Source organism: Pseudorca crassidens, chromosome 15 (genome assembly GCF_039906515.1).
Source record: "Pseudorca crassidens isolate mPseCra1 chromosome 15, mPseCra1.hap1, whole genome shotgun sequence".
In the NCBI taxonomy this organism is placed as follows: domain Eukaryota; kingdom Metazoa; phylum Chordata; class Mammalia; order Artiodactyla; family Delphinidae; genus Pseudorca; species Pseudorca crassidens.
This window is the reverse complement of record NC_090310.1, coordinates 46,276,544-46,296,147: the sequence shown is the minus strand read 5'-3', so window position 1 is coordinate 46,296,147 and position 19,604 is coordinate 46,276,544. Positions and strand designations below refer to the sequence as shown.

The window sequence follows — 19,604 nt, the reverse complement described above, 5'->3', positions numbered from 1 at the left end:
TACAAATTCAACTGATGATGTCATTCCCCAAGTGCTACAGGTGACTGCAGAGTTACATGCACTTAAACCAGGCTAATTGGCCTGGGTTTTGGTACAATCTATCATTCTTCCTTCCACAGGCGAGGATTTTTGTGGGAGGTGGTTATGTTAAATATAACTTTGAAATAAAGAAATCCCGTGCTACTCAATTCTGGTGGCCCCATCAGAAACTTATTATGGCGAAGAACACAGACTCTGTGCTGTAAATCCCTTAGATGAACTCACTTGCTCTCTCTTTCTTTCCCAATCTCTCTCTCTCAAGTAATAAAAAGTGATTAATACTGAGATGTAGTTTGGTTGAATTATATGCAAAGTTGTTTTACATACAATGAGTTTTTTCCATGATATTGCAATCCCATCTCTGCTTTATCATTGCCTTTTTGTTTGAATTAATGCAATAATGTTACCAAGGGCATCCTCCATTACACAACTGTTTGCCTTCCCATTCAAGGCGACAGTGTCATTTTCAGATGAAGCTATTTGTCCTTGTTAAAACAGGCAAGGCAATTGGTACATTCAGACTCAACTATTAAGTTGCATGATTGATTCCAAGTTAGAGCTGGGAGCTGAGGCAAATGAAAGTTGCCATTAGCTGTTCAGTGTGCTCTCTCTTCTGCTAGATCTGATGGGAGAATGACTCATAATTCTGTGCCTGAGAAGGAAGCAAAGGGGAGTGAACTCAGATCAGTTCCCCAGGAGGCAGACTCTGAGATGGAGTTTAGGTTACAGGATGTTTACTGAGCTGTGCTCTGGGAATCAACACCTGGAGAAGGCAGGGGATAGAAGTGGGAGGGGCAGAGGGAAAGAAGAGCTGCCGTGTGGCTCAGTGACGGGCCTGCTCACCCCGTTGGGAGCTCTGGGGCTGCAGGGCCCTTCAGTGCTACATTGATTTGAGCCAAGATGACCAAGCCCTTTATACTCTGCATTGATTATGGGAAGGGGCATGACCCCAGTGAGGTGGGTCTTTGCATCTGACACAGTCCCTGAAAAGGTTAACAGTTGAAGGCTGTCTGCTGACAGCTCTGCTGGGGTCTAGGCTCTAGATTCTAGGGCAGTAGTCCTCAGCCAGGGGTGATTTCGCCCCCTAGGGGGCATTTGACAATGTCTGGAAATGTTTTTGATTGTCAAGACTGGGGGCCCTGCTCCTAGCAAGTGGATAGAGCGCAGGAATGCTGCTAAACATCTGACCGTGCACAAGGCAGCCCCCAGCAATAATCATCTGGTCCCAAATATCAACAGTGCCAAGGTCAGGAAGCCTTGCTCTAGGGCAACAGATTCCCCCACCCCCACCCCAAAGCAGAGCCTGGTGGGCATCACAGTGGCCACCACAAGAATCAGCATTAATTGAGATATTGTTACTTGTCAGCCACGATGCTCTGTGTTCCTTATTCCTTCTCATCTTCCTGCAAACCCCTTAGGAGAGCCTTAGAGTTTTCATCTACTGATGAGGATGCTCAGAGCAGTTAAGTAAACTCGCCAACATCATGAACGGGAAGGACCCCGAGGTGGGATTTCAAGCAGACTGGCTCATGGAAAACATTCTAGTATCTTCTAGTTTCCGCTTGATGGCTTGATGCAGGTGTTCTCAAACTTTTCTCTTTGTCTACCCGGAGCACAAGATAGATGATGTTTACGTGTTCAGTTTGCTCCCATGGAATTCCTGGGGCACCAGCTATAAACTCACGTCTTTCTACCTCATTTAAAAGACACAATGACGCATAGCACAGGGAGATCAGCTAGGTGGTTTGTGACCACCTAGAGGGGTGGGATAGGGAGGGTGGGAGGGAGGGAGACGCAAGAGGGAAGAGATATGGGAACATATGTATATGTATAGCTGGTTCACTTTGTTATAAAGCAGAAACTAACACACCATTGTAAAGCAATTATACTCCGATAAAGATGTTAAAAAAAAAAAAAAAGGCACAATGGAACATGAGTGAGCACGGGACAAATTACAGGGATGACTCTGAATCCTCTCTAATTTGTATTTCTAAGCAGGTCATTCCTGAACTTCTGACCCTTACTGTTAGTAAGCATGCAGTTACTTTCCACAGGCAGAGTGCAGCCTGTAGATAATCTTGGTGAATGCCTGTAAAAAGACTACAATATTTCCAGAAGAATTTGTTCCATACTATCTCTTCATGTTTCTATGTCATTGGATGGATTGAGTTATTCAGAAACATTCTTCAGAACTTATTGGCACCTCAAGAATGTAAGGAATCAAAGAATTAACTCATTAATTCACTTAAAAAATAACCCCTACTCCATTCCAGAAACTGTCCTATTTTCTCATTAGAAACAGTAGCATTTACTAGTGAAGGAACAGAAAAAAAAAATCTCTCATTTCACAGACATATAGGTAAGCTTAACAGAGTCACTTATTACTCTGTGTAAAACAAAATCACGTAAATTTTGACTTTTTAAGTAGAACGTCCAAGTAAAGGGAATAAACATATATTCTATAAAAATGTTAAGGAAAATAAAATGTAGGACACATTTAACCCAAAGATATAAATAAAAAAGGCTTAAACATTTCATTATAGTTGAGCCCAATCATAATGTTAGTTATTATGGTCGATAGCAGATGCAGTATTTTGAATTTCTAGTGCAATATCAGTCCTTTTAAAAAAAATTCTGTCATTAATTCCCACAGCATACTTCTATATGGTAAATGTTATCTGCATTTTCATGGGAAAATCCAAAGATGAAAACAACTTGATCAAATTTATACAAAGGTACATTGGCAGAGGACATTGTCGTACTCAGATCCCTTTCTATTGTTAGAAAGCTCAATTTTGACTTAACTCTATTTACATTTGTTCATTCACTCTTTTCATCAAATTCTTTAAATATTGCTGAGTGAAATACAGTGTCTTAGTCAATTTGGGCTGCTATAACAAATTGCTGGGTGGCTTAAACAACAAACATTCATTTCTCATGGTTGAGAGGTCAAAGATCAAGGTGCCAGCAGATCTGGTGTTTGGTGAGAGCACACTTCCTGGTTTGCAGATGGCTGTCTTCTCATTGTACTTCACTTGGTGGACAGCAGAGCGTGCTAGCTATCTTCCTCTTCTAAGAATTCTAATCCCGTCATGGGGGCTCAACCCTCATGACCTAATTAACTCCCAAACATCTCACCTCCAAATACCATCACATTAGAGTTTCAGCATATGCATTTGGGTGGACACAAACATTCAATCCATAGCATATGGCATAAGCAGTGGTTTGCCAGCAAATGTTTAAAAAGTGACTCAAAAAAATTAGTGTGCATGTCTGTAAGTTTATTTTTAAATTTTACTGATACAAAGAATGTATAGCACACAACTTAAATATAAGAATAGACTATAGGGGCTTCCCTGGTGGCGCAGTGGTTGAGAGTCCGCCTGCCGATGCAGGGGACGTGGGTTCGTGCCCCGGTCCGGGAGGATCCCGTGTGCCGTGGAGCGGCTGGGCCCGTGGACCATGGCCACTGGGCCTGCGCGTCTGCAACGGGAGAGGCCACAACAGTGAGAGGCTCGCGTAACGCAAAAAAAAAAAAGAAAAAAAAGAAAGAATAGACTATACAATACCCTCTGTTAGAAATTCTGTTTAGCCAGTTGATTCTTACAGAATCCTTTTGTTAAATTTTATCAAAATTTTGTATCCATAGCCAACTTCTGGTTTCAGTTGACCTACATGTATAGTGCACCATGAACGTTGATTGATATTTTCAGATTTTACATCACCAACACGATGTCACTTAACACAGAGCTGAGACAGGATGCCCAGTAGCATACCAGTATGTAGTATTTCCACCAGACACGTATGACAGACATAGTCATCTTAAAAGCAGAGGTAATAGTAACATGCGGCACAAGGAAGCGATGATGACTATTTGTTTTAGATATGACTTAGCTCATTGAAGGTTTATGTGATTTAATTTCTTAATAATTGTTTAACAGTTCGTTCCCAAGATTCCTGTAAATTTAACCATTGGTTTTTGTGAGCTGGCATAATTGCTGGTAAAGAAAATTTTTCAGTTAATCAAATATGCCATTTCCATGATGTCTCCTATTCCAGCTGAGTGGGGTTCAGAGCTCAGAGTATGTGGGTAGAGAGCATCCCATTATCAAGCAAAACAGATGTTGAAATAGATGCTGTCAGGTTCGAGCAGAATCGTGCCTTTAAAATTTATCGTTATTTTTGTGGTTTCTTCACAGGCATTTCCCTGCATCTCAACAGGCATTTACGGTAAGTGATCTATCTTTTGGTAACGTTTATATTTCTTTATTTTGTTATTAAAATCAAGGTTAACAGGAAAAATAAGAGCTTCTCTGATGGATATAGTTTGCTGTGATTTAAAGAGACTCAGAATGCAGGTCAAATCCCATTGAGGAATCTCGAGAGGCTATTTGGATATTTTGTGTTGTTGAATTTAGTTGTACTGCATACCATGTGCAATGATTAGATGCACTGTGGCTTAACGTCTTTTGTTAGGTGAAAATTTTGCTCTAGTAGGATCTGACCTCTAATACTATTTTCTTTAATAAAGTCAGGTTTTTCTGTTAGATGAATCATAATGCATATAAAACCTAACATTACCATTATTTTGTTGTGAATTACAAAATAATAGAAGTGTTAGAATGCACACACATATATGTCTGTATATTTAAATTAAAAAAACCAAATATGTGACAATAAAAACAAATACTTTTAATAAGATGCAATTTTTTTTCTGGTATTGATAGATTGTTTTAAGTAGTGGCTGCTTCACTCACAGATGGAAGCAAAATGTTTTTATCATTACTTGTTTTCACTAGACTAAAGCTCTCTAAATATTCTTCTACCTACAATGACATATCCCTATGCTTTTTATCTCAGGCCGTTAATAAATCTGTTTTACACATTCAGGTAAAACAGAGTTTTTCGTTTTAGGGTTTTCTGATCAAGCAAAATAGATTACAACATTTCTGAGCTCAGACTTCTCACATGGAGACTCTTAGATGAAAAATAAAATATGTACAAATGTTAAAAATTAACTTCATCACTATAGGGGAAGGATAGCTAAAGTGATATCAAAGGTAGGAGACTTATTTCCTCTTAATGTGGTATTTTTTTTTGAAGGTTTTAGTGAGAATAAAGTGGAAAATGGAGGCCTGAATCAAATTAAATGGAGAAAGATTTGGCGACATTATTTAAAAATTTAAGGCGTGCTTTTTTCTCTCTGGATTCCACTATAGCCTGTCTTTGTGGAAACACATCGGACACTGGGCTGGTGGGCTAAGCTGGACCATCTGCACCATTATCCCCATCATGGCCACTCTTTCTGCCTCACAGATACCCAGTTATAACTCTTACTTATATATTTGCTTAAAGGAAGTATTACATGCAAAGTTTTACTTGGTCAAGCGCCCAGATCTTCATTTCACCTTGTCTAAAAGCAAATCAGACTCCACCACAGAAATGGTTCTGATTTTTGAAAATGTTCTCTCATGACAATCTTGATTTTCCTTGATAAAAAAACGAGCAAAAACCCAAGTGCCAAAAACAATCCTGTGTCATATTGTCGATGTCCATTGTGTCTCTGAGAATCCTGTGGTAATGTACAAAGACTTTCAGAAGCTGAATTTAACACAATGCATTAAGAAAGGGGGAAATGGCAGGAAAAGGAAATAGAAAAGTAAAGGAAGTTGAGGAGGGACACTAAAATGGAAGGCTGAGAGAGCATAGTAGAAACTAAATCAAAACTAAAGTGGCCCTTGGTTAATTTCAATCCCTGAAGGACCGGGATTCCTCCTTACAGTAACATGGCTCAGTGTATAATAACCAGGTCAGTACAGCATTGTGTCGGGTGGGAGGGGAATATTGAAGACTGTTGAGAAAGGCACTGATAGGGAGTCATGTCACAGCCTTGGAGGGTTTCCACCACATGAGCTCAGTCAGTTTTCACAAAGCTAGGTCAAAGAATATAGTTTTCAAGTCCTGGCTACTCATCTCTCTTCCCCTCTAGTTTCTGAGTACATTTCAAAGTGAGGCTGATACCTGCAAAGTCAGGTGCCATGTTGTCTTTGGTTAGATGCACCTGTGCTTGAGACGTAGCATTAATTTTAGCTCCATGAGATCTTTAATAATGTTTACATTACTCCAGGTCTCTTTATGAACTATTTAACATTTTGCAACTTGAAAATTATGCTATATGTCCCTTGTGAAACTATAGCTTTCTGATCAGCCCTTGATACTCTCCTAAGTACTCATATTTTATGGATCAGTTGTTTTCTTGCTCTTATTCAGAACTTAGTTTCGCCTCCTCTATTATCTAGATCAATTTTACTTTTATCTTTACTTATTGGCATTTGAAAGAATACTTTAGTTGAAGAAAGTGGTCCACAGCTAAAAAGAAAAAAAAAAAAATTAAAAGCAGGCAAATAATACTCCCAACACTTTGTAAGTCATGCTTGGTGGGTTACGAGCCAATATTCAGAGCAGTCTCCTGGTTCCAGGCCTTGCCTTCTTATTCCATATTCTAAACCTCACTACATGAATTTTTCTAAACTAACGCTTGGTGCATGTTTTGCATCTGCTCAGGGGCCTTTGATCATATTCTGTTACTTGTAGACTCTTTCTATGCTGAACAATAGGCAATTTATGTATCTCCCTAAACCAGCGCTTTCAAAATTTGTGAAGAGGGGAAAAAGAATCTCTTCTTGAGGATGTGAGTTGCTGTGCCAAGAATTTTATATGTACCTTTGCCTTTGCATCTTGAAAAGGGGGAATATACTTTGTAGTATTTCCTAGGGTTAATTGTCCATAGAAATTATTCTTCTCTCAAACTTTCTTAGGACTAGTGTTTTCTCCAGAATATAGTTTGAGAAATTTCTTGACATCTACCCATAGTGGACACATTTTCTCTTACACACAAATGAGCTGATGAGTCTCAGAACCTGGCATGTGCCTTCCCAGATCCAATTCTGTGCCCCTTCCTTATAACACACCCACAAGCACCACACTCACACACACCATCACCACCACTATTCTCTACCCCAATCCCCAAACAAAAACACACCACACACACGTATATAGGTTGAAGCTTGATCTCTGAGAAGTCTTCCTTGAATATGCCAAATCTTGACGGTCATTACATCTTTTGAACTCTTTCAGCATTTGTAATCTGGACAATTAACAACTGCCTCTTCATATTGTTCCATAGATTTTTTTTAAAAAACATATCCTGTGTTCATAGCCAATCCGGAGCTTTTTTCATGAGCAGGGATTCACTTGTGCATGTTCTACACACACCCACCATCTAGCATTGTGTCTCCCGGAGAAGCTCAGGAAATAATTGCTGTTTGATGACGACAATAATGATTATAACCCCAATTGTTGCCTAACTGATGATACAAGAAGCAGAATTGTTCATTGGCAAGATAACAGGCAGAGAAAGCTACCTGGTTGGTATTTTCTTAGTGGGCAAACATCTCTATTTTAGGAAAAACAAATGTGCTCCTAAAAAACATTCTCAAACTAGGAATGATATCTGTAAGCATGGCAGTGTCCACCTTCACAAGGGGAAATGAAAACTCAAGAATTTGTTCATTTAGAATACCAATACCGTATCTGTATGTCTTCTTTGGGTATATGTATAACTGATTCACTTTACTGTACATCTGAAACTAACACAACATTGTAAATCAACTATACTCCAATAAAGTTTTCTTAAAAAAGAAAACCAAGATAAATACAGCACTCTACTTCACTTAAACAAAACAAAACAAAACGCTTTGTTATTTATCATAGCCCATGGGATGATGGTCTCTCAGGGAGGTACCTGTTGCTCTGAGGCCCTATCCCGACTTTTCCTGACATGTCCTAGTCCCAGCCCCCTCCCCATCTGCTGTAATTTCTCAGATACCTCTTTGCTTTGGATTGACCTTCACTTTTAGATTTATGTCCCCAAAACTCAATGTAACTCTAATTCTTCTATCAGAACAAAACTTTTGACTATGGTAGAGCCATCTTTGGAAGGGGTTTGGGTTATTTAATTGCCAAGATGATCTCATACCAGGGCAATGTCAACAGTAAGCATTTCCATTTTGTGGAATCATCACCATACTCCAAGCACGTCTGCAAGGATCCGAGCACAGCGGTATTTCCGGGACACTGGAGACCATGGTGGAAACCAGTTACTCTCCCAGCCTCTCCTTAATCCTAGCCTTTTGGAGACAAAACCATCTGTACCTTTTTGCAGAACACAGACTGAAAAGTATCTGCCGTGTCACTCAGCCGGATTTAAGGGAGAAATACAATGGGAGCAGGCCCCGCCCGCTCTCAGGTTTCCCTGGACGAGGAGCCAGAATTTTCCAGTCTGATTTTCAGCCACCGCTGTTGCTGCCCCAATGTAATGTTTCCCGGGTGGTTCCACAGGGCACCAGACCGCCTGCTTACACTCAGGTTGAAAAGCCACATTTGGTAAAATACCAAAGCAAGGCCTGTGTTACTTTTGGAAAAAGAGATCCAGATGAGGCTTACGGGGTCTTTAAACTCCCAGATCCCAATTAAAGGTTTGATTTGGCCACGAAACCGGACTCAGAGGGATAGAGCTGAACTTCCCTGATGAACATTTCAGATCTTGCGTGTGCCTTCTGCCCTTTGAGCCCAACTTGGATACTCTGGTGCTAATAAGTTTAACACAAGAGGCTAGACATGATGCATAGCAGTGGAATTTTTACTGAGAAGTGAACAGCAAAAAGAATTTTCGTCTATTTTATGAGAGTCGATATAGTTAACAGAAATGAAGTCCAGGTGGAAAAGTGTATCCCTTGAGTAATTGAGAAAATATTCTTTCTGGAGGAAAAAAAAAAAAAAACGTCAATCTTCCTTTCCAGGTACAAGATGGTGTTTTTAGAGAGGAAGGAATTTCAGACATTGAGTTATTGGCTGGAAATCTGTGGGAAAAATTTAAGTGCAGCATAACTTAGTGAAAACAGCTCCCATATTTATTCATTAGATTTCTGTTATCAACGTGGAAGGCCTGTTTCTATCAGATCACCCGGTCTCCCTCTGCTTTCCATGAAATGCTGCCAGAACACAACTTTCTAATTGAATCCTCCCTCATTTGCATTCAAGTTCGCTCTTCTGCTTCTAACTGGTAAAAAAAAAAAGGAGATCTACGTGATGTTTTGTTAACCTTATATATACTTGGCAAATATTTTTATCACTACATATGTCTAAATTCACAGACATGACTTGGAAAAAAACCAAAGCGTTCTGCAATGGCAATGCTAAGGGCATGCCCTCTGTCAGGTTTAAATGCTGACAGGTTTCAGAGGGTGTGACAACCATGGCTGTGCAATTCTGGGCTTGCTGGAAGAGTTATCTTATGTAATGCATTTGGAAACCAGAGCAAAATTGACAAAAATGTGTGCCCCTCCCTTTCATCCCCCTGAAAGCTCCCCTCCTCCCTCTGGCTTTCTTCTCTTCCCTTTGATATTTCCATTTGCTTTGAAAACTTCCTTTCAGGTGGTCTAATGATGACTCTTTTTTCTCTCATAAATTCCCTTCTACGACATCCTGTGTTTTTTTGTCCTGGGAACATTATTCCCGCTGTAGGAAGTGTTATTGTTCTTGGCAATCCTTGAGTTAATTGCTGGCCCTCAAAGGGTAGTAACATTAGCATCAGCATACCTTACTTCCCTTTGGGAAAATACAGTGCGGGGGACAAACCCATCTTAATTCTATCACATTTGAATAATATTTTATGAACTGATCCTTATGAAGCACTGGAGAAAGAGTTTAACAGACAATGAAATTATAGCTATTGTTTCTAATCCTCTGAGTGCTTACCATTTGAATAGACAGTTCTAGCAAATTCAGTCACACATGTACACATTTATACATTCATCCCACAAAATGTGGTACAAACTCCCCTTTTACTCTCTCTAAACTACATGAGTCTTTAATAATAAAAATGCATCAAACTAAGAAACCAAAAGTACTACCTTTGCGCTGGAAGAGAGTTTCAAGCACCTAGCAACAAAATATGCTAGTTCAGCTTACATAAAAATGACAGTGAGGGCTTCCCTGGTGGCGCAGTGGTTGAGAGTCCGCCTGCCGATGCAGGGGACACGGGTTCGTGCCCTGGTCCGGGAGGATCCCACATGCCGCGGAGCGGCTGGGCCCGTGAGCCATGGCCGCTAAGCCTGCGCGTCCGGAGCCTGTGCTCCGCAACGGGAGAGGCCACGACAGTGAGAGGCCCGCGTACCGCAAAAAAAAAAAAAAAATGACAGTGAGACCCACGGGCAGGATTCCCCCAGGGGATCTGCCAAAAGAAATGAAAATCCTGGAAACCTAGCCTTCTGGTACTGCAGAAACCAGTGTCATTCTCCCTGGTGTTCTGTTCAAATTGAACAATTTTAGGACTTCATTAAAAGATTAAGTGTTTCAAAAAGTAATAAAGATCACAACTTTATTACTGTTTCTGAGGTCTGCATGTCTACCTCTTTGCAACTGTGTCAAGGTAAAAATTTGTCTTAGGACTAGAATGCAGAAATGAATTCCAAGTCACCCCATCCTCAGAAGCTGCCATATATTATTATGTTACATTTTAAAAATGGCTTTTCTTATAGAAGTATCAAAGCAGTAAGTCTTTTAAGGAAATAGGAAAACCACTTCAGTAAGTTACAAAGCCTATCCATTTAACAGGAACCCTAGGAATATCTTTCAGCCACGTTGAAAACTGGGAGCAGTAATGGAATGCTCTCCCTAAAGAACTTCCTAAGAATGGACCACACTTTCCATCTGATCAGTGGAATAATTTCCATGCGCTCGCTCATTTTTCTCATCCAGTCTTGAATGACACTCCTTTTTATTTGCTCCTTATACATACTTGTATCTAAAGGGTGACTTTAAATAAACATAGCTCAGCTCTCTTTAGAAAGGAAATCAAAAATAATTCTGAAAGCTCTTAGAGAAATCAAGTGTGTTTAGCTCTTTAGGACAATGATTTTCATGTCAAATCCTTTGTAGTCAATGATTCTATTTTTAAGAAAACATCTTGAAATGCATTTGAAAGAGACTATATTAGCTAGGGTAAAGCTAAGCTGCTGTAACAAAGAGGCTCCAAAACAGAGTGGCTTAGTGTATATAGATGTTGATTTCTTTCTGTGCAAATAGTTCCAAAGTGAGCATTCTGCTTGGGAAGGATTTGTTCCACTCTATCATTCAAGGCAACATTAATCTGCGGTGGTGTTAAGGAGTCGTTCTGCCTTTCATAAGGCATTGTTCTCATATGGTTACCTTTCTCATTTCTAATGAAAGAAACACGTAGGATGGGCACACATCCTATCTGATGGTCCCTGGACTCAGGGTAGCACTTATCACTTTCATCTCCCTTTCATTGGAGGGAAATTGGTCTCATGACCAACCTAACTACAAAGGAGATTGGAAATTTAGTGTGCCTTGTATTCCACGTGTCTGGCTATGATTCTTTTATGTAGCAAGAAGAGGGCATTGAATTATGATGGCCTTCTAGATATCATTGCTCAAGGGGGAAAGAAAGTCAAATTAAATCAAACAGGTCACTCATAGGTAATTTAATTCTGGAGCACTTTGATTCTACACAGAATCAGTAAATATTTTTGAAAAATGATAGTCTCTATTTGGCAAGAATAGTTGGTGATTTTTATAGTATCTGCTTTATTAAAATGCCTTTATAATCCTGAATCCTGAAAAATTTGAAAGTATGGCATTCTTCAGGCATCAGTACAGTGACCTATTATTAGTTGTCAGCCAGTATATTTAGACATTTAGATCTTACGTCAATTGTGTTTACATTTTTTGTACTATACTTCTTGCAAAATTTGCAGACACATCAGTGGAAACTAAAATCAGTATATTGAGAATGAATAAATAATTGTATCATTTGTTACATTTCTAATTCTTGTCCATTTCCATAGAAATCCTTGGAGGAATCAATTATAGTTTGTTTCTGTAACACCTATATGGTTCTCTTTCACAACACTCATTACAACTGCAGCATACGTTTACTGGGGTTTTATTTTATCAGTGTTAGTATCTGGTTTTGCTCACGCCTAAGTCCCCAGCTCCCAGCACAGTGTCCGATGAATGTTCAAGAATAAATTCCTGTTAAATGAATGTACACAATTTCCTATTAAAAATATGCTCTGTGCTCTATATTTGTTATAAATCAAATCACTTTGAGTCTTGTCCAGACAACAGAATTAAAATGTATAGTATTTTCTCATTGAGAATATGAATTATATGTTCCAAAAATATCAAACAGGAAACAACAGGTTTTGAACACAGACAACATAATAAGTTAGAGTCTTTATATTTCATTCTAGGAATTTTTTTCTTCCTTTCTTATAGTACATGCAAATAAGTCTTTCTCTTTTATTATAAAGAGCCAGGATTTGGTGTTTGCGTTGATCCTCTTGCAGCTATCCTAGGGTAATGTTCCTGCCAGTGGTCATCTTTCCTCTTAGAGGACCATCCCTAAGACTGTTGCATGACTCAGAGTGGATAAGCAAAGTGCCTAGTGACAGATCACTGTACCTCAGGATTTTTCTATCAAGCCAGTCATTAGAAGCACTTATTCATTTTTTCATCCCCACTTCCAAACCTAGCGATTCACTAGTGTTTAGACTCTGAGTTACCAGCTGGCAGCCCTGTCCCCTTAATGTCTAGTATGGATAGTGAATGAATACCCATGACACTGAAATGAATCACACAGGTCCCCACTTTGCTTTGACTAATAACTGACGAGAGGGTCATGATCACCACCCCAGACTTTAGAGGACTAGTGAAAAAATGTGGCTAGAGCATCTGAACACTGATATGGCCTAACGTTACCAAAGAGAAAAAGAGATGGAGGCACATTTTTTAAAGGTGTGCTTTTATCATTAAAATAATGTATGCATATGGCAAGAAACAATAAAGCAGTATAAAAGGTCATAAAGTTTTACAAAATCTCTTCCCACCTGAAACTGCCAGTATCACTCTTGAGAGGCAACCATTGTTGAATTTCTTGTGCATTTTCAAAAAAAAAATATTCACTGAATATATAAGCCTATAAATGTAATCAACTTTATCAGTCTTTTTCTTCATGGTTTCCAACTTAGGAAGGCCTTCCCACTTCAAGATTATTTTTAGAAGTTCTCCCAGAATTTCTTCTGGTGAGCTGGTCACATTTTCAACAAACAGACATATGTATGTTAAACCATTTATTTACATATGTGTTTGTGTACATACATAAATATCATACATATATACACATATATATGCATATATATTATATACAGTATATTTATTTATACATACATATTTACTGTATAGCATATGCTATGCACTATATATCATATATGTATGTATGCACATATACATATGTGTATAAACAAATGCATATATCTATATGCATATATCTATACTAAAGCCCTTATATGCTTAAGGTACTGGATGAGAAGTAGTATATATTTTAAAGCATAATTACATGTTTGTACCTATGTATGTGTACTGGTTTAAAGAAAAATATGAATTTTTTCTTTAAAAAATGATTTTGGGGATATCCATGACTTTAAATGAGCATCTAATTAATTATTGCCCATTTCTTTCACAAATAATCCATAGCTTTTAAATTTCTTTAGAATCTATAATTGCAAGCTAATACTTTTCTATTATTACTTATTGTTTATATCTCATAGGTATTATATATTTTCTTTATGTGTGTGTATATATCTGTTTATATGTATATACATATATGTTATATATAATAGAAAATATATCACCTGTTATGTGTGTGTGTGCTCTTGTGTATAGATATGAGAGAATGTGATATGTGTGCATCTGTATCTCAAACAGTTTTAATATAGCTGCTAGGAAAATTTTAGGATAAGATTTTCTTTGTTAATCTTCTTGTTATTGAATAATTGCGTCCATTTTTCAGCTGTTCTTTACAAGATAATGACAATGAGATTTTCCCACTAAAGCAGACCTATTTTACCTACTCCTGTCCCCACAAATGAGCAGGTCATGTAATTTGAGAATAAATTAATAGTGCAGCCGTTCACAAGTTGTAGCTCAGGTATTTCTGAGGGACCATGAGATTTCTTAGAGTTATAAGTATTGATGTCAGTTTGGCAATGATTTTCTACAAGTGCAAAATGTGATGGTGTCCATTTCATTCACCATCTGAAAGCAAATCTGATTATGAGACACACAGGGCTTGACAGCTAAAGACATTTCTTCATTTACTGACCTCTTCCTTTGGGACAATTTTAAAATCGCAAAAGCTCATCTCTTCCATGAGGGGGTAAGTAGCAAGTTATTTCGTGATAGTTATCAATGTGCAATTGCATATTGTCTTTTGGAAATAAGAGGAAAAAAATGATGGCATGCCTGCCATTTGCCCACCATCAGCATGTTTTAAACATCTCAGAGGGAGTCAGAGATACACTTCCCTTTGGGCTTTTTCAGTGGGAAGTATGGAATGAACTCTTTCACACCTTTCATTTGTGCTGCTAAGACTGAAATCAGAAGTACAAAGCATTTTAAATGGACAGAATAAAAAGCAAACCTCAGACTGGCTTTCCCTCCCATGGCGCTTGCCAAGAAGGCCAGGACAAACGTCAGCAAGTAAATACAAAAATGAGTCACCTTGACCCCTTCCTCATCTTTAAAACTCAGTTGAGAATGGGTTCCTTCCCTCTCAGGCTAAATACACTGTGCTCTAGGGCTGTCAGCCCTGCAGAAAGGCCCTCGTCTGCCAAGCAGTCGGAGAAGACCAGCTGTAATTGGCAATCCATTTCTCCATTTCCATTGTACAGCCATCCCTGACAAATTACTCACAATCAAATGTTGGCTGCAGCAAGGGGCACCCTATGCGGCAGGGAAGAAAAATGAGGCCTCACACTGGTCTGACAGCCGAATCTTTCAACTCACCCCATTAGACTGAAGGAGGGGACACTGCGGTTTACCTGTCACTGCCACCCATAAACAAACTGCTCTGTGCAGCTCGGAGCTTGGCTGCTGTGATCAGGGCTTCCTCAGGGCCTGCCAGTGACCTGACCAATCCGAGCTATAGAGAATGGGGAAGAACTTCATCCTGCTGAGGAAGAGGCATTGGCAGTGGCATAGGAGATTGCTGAGGGCAGCCTGGACCATTGGACCCCTGGAGAGGGATGCTATCTATGTCTGACCGTTTGGAAGTTGGTGGAGGTCCATTGTAGGCTCCAAATGATAGTGTCCATCAGTCTGTGCTTGCTGCTTGTCTATGGTCTGTCATTCATCATCTGGGTAGTGTGGTATCTAGCCCTTTCCACTCATTAGAATTCACTTACTGGGCAACTTTCTCTACTCAACATTTAACCATGAAACTGAAGATACCTTTAAAAATGTTCTTCATATATATGCCCGGTCCCTATAAAAAATTTCATAAGCTTTACCCATAGGAAATCTTCTCAGGCCATCACTCAGGACCTAATCACTCTTATTTTAGATGTAATTCTAACAAATGTTTTCTTGGACTATAGCAATTTAAAGATGGCAGGAAGATCCTAAGAGGAAAATGCTGACAGTATGAAGTGGCATAATAGTGAAAGATAACAAACAAAAAGCCAACTTTCTTTCCCTGCCCTGCCAGTATAGCCAAGAGAAAATCATATATATATATATATATATATATATATTTTTTTTTTTTTTTCCGATGTGCGGGTCTCTCACTGTTGTGGCCTCTCCCGTTGCAGAGCACAGGCTCCGGATGCGCAGGCTCAGCGGCCATGGCTCACGGGCCCAGCCGCTCCGCAGCATGTGGGATCTTCCCGGACCGGGGCACGAACCCGCCTCCCCTGCATCGGCAGGCGGACTCTCAACCACTGTGCCACCAGGGAAGCCCCAAAAATCATATTTTGAAATGCTTATACTTTGTAAAAGACAGCCAAGCTATGTAATAGAATGTTCATGATGTTATCCATCCTAAGTTTAAGAGTCTGTATTCTCTCATGTCTCCTCTGTAATGCTGAAGACATTCAAATTGAACCAAGCAAGAATAATAATGTCCCCTCTTTTCTCATCAAGTTTACCTTTGCTTCTTATAACCGTGGGCAGTGGCATTCACAGCTATGACTGTGGCTTTCACAAAAACAGGGGCCGACGTCTTATGGGTAGGTAGTAGTGGAAGGTTTTAATTCCTAGGAAAAGTGATCACTGTTCAGACTATAGGATTGTGTAGCATCATTTTCTCTAAATTTTCCATTTCACCTCTCCCAGACAACTGACTATAAATAAAGCATAATTAAAATGTGGGGTTTCATAACTTTTTAAAGCCAGGTGTAAAACCTTTTCATCTCTAGTACTAACTCAAAAAAACCACATTTTTTCCTATATATTTAGGACTAGAGATTCTATTTATTAACTAGAGTTAATTAAAAAAAATGGAGATTTTCTGAGGTCCAAATTATAGCAAAGAAGTTCCCAGCACCAACCCGAGGGTGTCAGTGACTTGTCCAAAGTCACATAGAATCTAGACCATGAACACAGCATCTGTTTGGTCTTTCCTCAGAGGCACTCAATTTGAAATTTTCCTGATGATTAGCTTCTTTTGGGCAGAAAAAAAAAAAAAAAAAAACATCTGAAAGGATGTACATCAGTTGCTATTTCTCTCTTACTCTCTCTCTGAGAAAGATATATAACAATTTCCTAAACCTATTCCAGCAACCTGAAAATTCCAATGCTCATTGAATCATGGCTCATTAGTTGAACCACTCCCCTTCCCTCCACCCACCCCTCTCACCTCCTGTTCAAATGAAATTTTACCAGGAAATGCAATTAATTTAGCTACTCCAAACATTGTCATTTGCTCTGTGCCTAAAAAATGTTTATATCATGTTGGATATTACAATTTAGATTAAAATGGTTATACACCAACTGAATTGAAGTATACATTTAAGTTAATAATATTGGCTTCTATCTCTTGGATACCTGTAATTGTGCCTGACATATTATGTGCCACTTCTAATCCTCACAACAATCTTGATAGATCAGTACAGTTATCCCCATTATACAGATGAGAGATCTGAGACTCTGAGAGGTTAGGTAACTAACTCAGAAAAGGTCAGAGGTGAGATAAAAACTCAGCCTTATTCTTCAGAAGTGCACCTGAATGCAATCCTTAGTTCTCCATGTTAAAGGGCAGTGCTCAGAGAAACATCCTTCTGTTCTAAAAAGGGCCATGGTTTAGGAGGCAGTATCTATGATTATACAATGTGTAATGCACCTTCATCAAAGTCAGAAAGAGAAAAAGAAATATCATATATTAATGCATATATGTGGAACCTAGAAAAATGGTACAGATGAACCGGTTTGCAGGGCAGAAATTGAGACACAGATGTAGAGAACAAACGTATGGACACCAAGGGGGGAAAGCGGCAGAAGGTGGTGGTAGTTGTGTGATGAATTGGGTGATTGGGATTGACATGTATACACTGATGTGTATAAAATTGATGACTAATAAGGAACTGCTGTATAAAAAAATAAATAAAATAAAATTCAAGAATTAAAACTTAAAAAAGGTCCTCAAGTCTCTCCAGCAAGCATTTGGTCTGAAGAATCCAAATTCTCCTTTCCTTGTTATATTACAGCCTCTCTAGTTATCTCATCAGCAAAGGGACTTGAAGACCCAAGGTTGGGAAATCCATATGCAACTCTGACAGTTGTTCTGGAATCTGGATATTAGACCTGCAGCCATTGACTATTCTAACATTGACCTGTATCTTCTGCATAATCTCAGCTTTATGCACCAGGTCATTACACTGCTTAGATAATGAATACTGGGACGATGTGTCCCTAGCCAATTGCCGATACAGGCTATGAGCTTTAGGTGAGGCTTTCAGTTGACACACAGTTATGACCAAAGACTTTTAATCATTTTTGTGTGTTTTAATTATCATATGTTTGTTCAGCTGTATCTTTAATAAGAACAGAACAGTATTAGGTTAATAGTTTTTAAAGAATTAGAGCATTCTTAGCTGCAGGTTGTAAGCCTCTTGCCACAGTTTTCAAGTTACCTAAATTACTCTCCTTCTTCCTTACATACTGCCCTAACACTGCCCTCTCCATCCTTTCTCCCTAACAAATGTTATCTCCTTTTCCTCCAACACACAATGTGCACACACACACACACACACATTTATTATGTCACTGTTAGTTGCAGGGCAACAACATTTTTCTAAATGTTCCTAAGTTAGGAAAATCCATGAGTTGTTATGAAGATCTTCTCTCTCCTTTTAAGTCTTATTTATCACCATCAGACATGATGGTGTGTGTATGTATTTATATACATACTAAGTATATTTGTACATATATACACAAGCACAGATATATATGTATATATGTGGTTATATACCCATATGCACATATATATGTATATGTACAAATATACTAAGTATATTTGTACATATATACACAAGCACAGATATATATGTATATATGTGGTTATATACCCATATGCATATATATATGTATCATATATATGTTTAAGATTTCCCTTTTCCATTTCATGGGAAGCAGCCCAACATTCCAAACCAAGGTCCAGCACTACAAAGAAATGCTTTGAGCTATGGAGGTGACCTGCATGGAAAAGAATTGATTATTAACAGCGTTGGTGGCTACTTCCTGAGCACGTACCTTGGGCCTTCTGCCTGGTAGTGGATCAGTTGTTCTATGTATATTAATCCATTTCATGCCCAAAATAATCTGTGGGATAAGTGCTGTTACTCTTATCGATGAGGAAACTCAGAACACCTAAGCTACTGTTTCAAGGTCATGCAGAGACCACCGATGTCAAAACAGCTTCAGATTGCCCTCACTTAACCAACAGCAAGAATTCCATCCTTATGGTGTTTAGGGGCTTTCTTCCTCTGCATTTTCGTAGACCCTCAGCTTCCTGGTAGTAGAGGAATATTTCACCAGTCACCAATGGGCCCATTTAATAGAAAAACAGTAGAATACTCAGCACTTCTTTCAAACCAGCAATTATGTGGATAATGAATGTACATATCGGTCCCCCTTCTGTCATCTGATTTAATGAAAATTCTAGTTGGTGGCAGCTTTTCCAGTGATTCTGGAGACTGATTAATGAGTTGTCACTGTTTTATTGGGTATAGGTAATCAGGGGCAGGAATAAAAGTATCTTTAGCATCTGAGCAACCCGGAACATTCAACAAGTGATAAATGAAACCATCAAAGCCCTTCAGATGCATGATTTATGTACATACCCTTGGGTGACTGCACTTACTATAAAACGCACAAAGCCATCCTTACCCAAAATACTGATGAGTCTATATTTAAAAATTCTGCTTGTGAAATATCATATGGCTTTGAGCAAATAACTGTCAGGCCTATCAAACTCTTTTCATAAAGGTCAGCCTATGAAATTATCGTTGTGAAATGTGATGTGTATTCTGAAGAATAAATTAACCACTTAAGCTTTTACCACAGATTCACTTTCATTATCAGGTTTTCATTCTATTGTAGACTCTGCCCAGTTTTCCAAGGTGGGTTACAACCTTCTAGATGCC

The 19,604-nt window shown here is 38.8% G+C and overlaps 1 protein-coding gene across 3 annotated transcripts in view; it reads left to right on the top strand.

Moving 5' to 3' along the window:
• Positions 1 to 19,604, top strand: part of MACROD2 (mono-ADP ribosylhydrolase 2) — a 1,985,215-nt gene that overhangs the window by 1,384,137 nt on the left and 581,474 nt on the right. For all 3 annotated transcript variants that reach the window (XM_067707453.1, XM_067707452.1, XM_067707451.1), the window contains exon 7: positions 4,239 to 4,269. In XM_067707453.1, the coding sequence (XP_067563554.1) occupies positions 4,239 to 4,269 (31 nt within the window). The remainder of the gene's footprint in view (positions 1 to 4,238; positions 4,270 to 19,604) is intronic.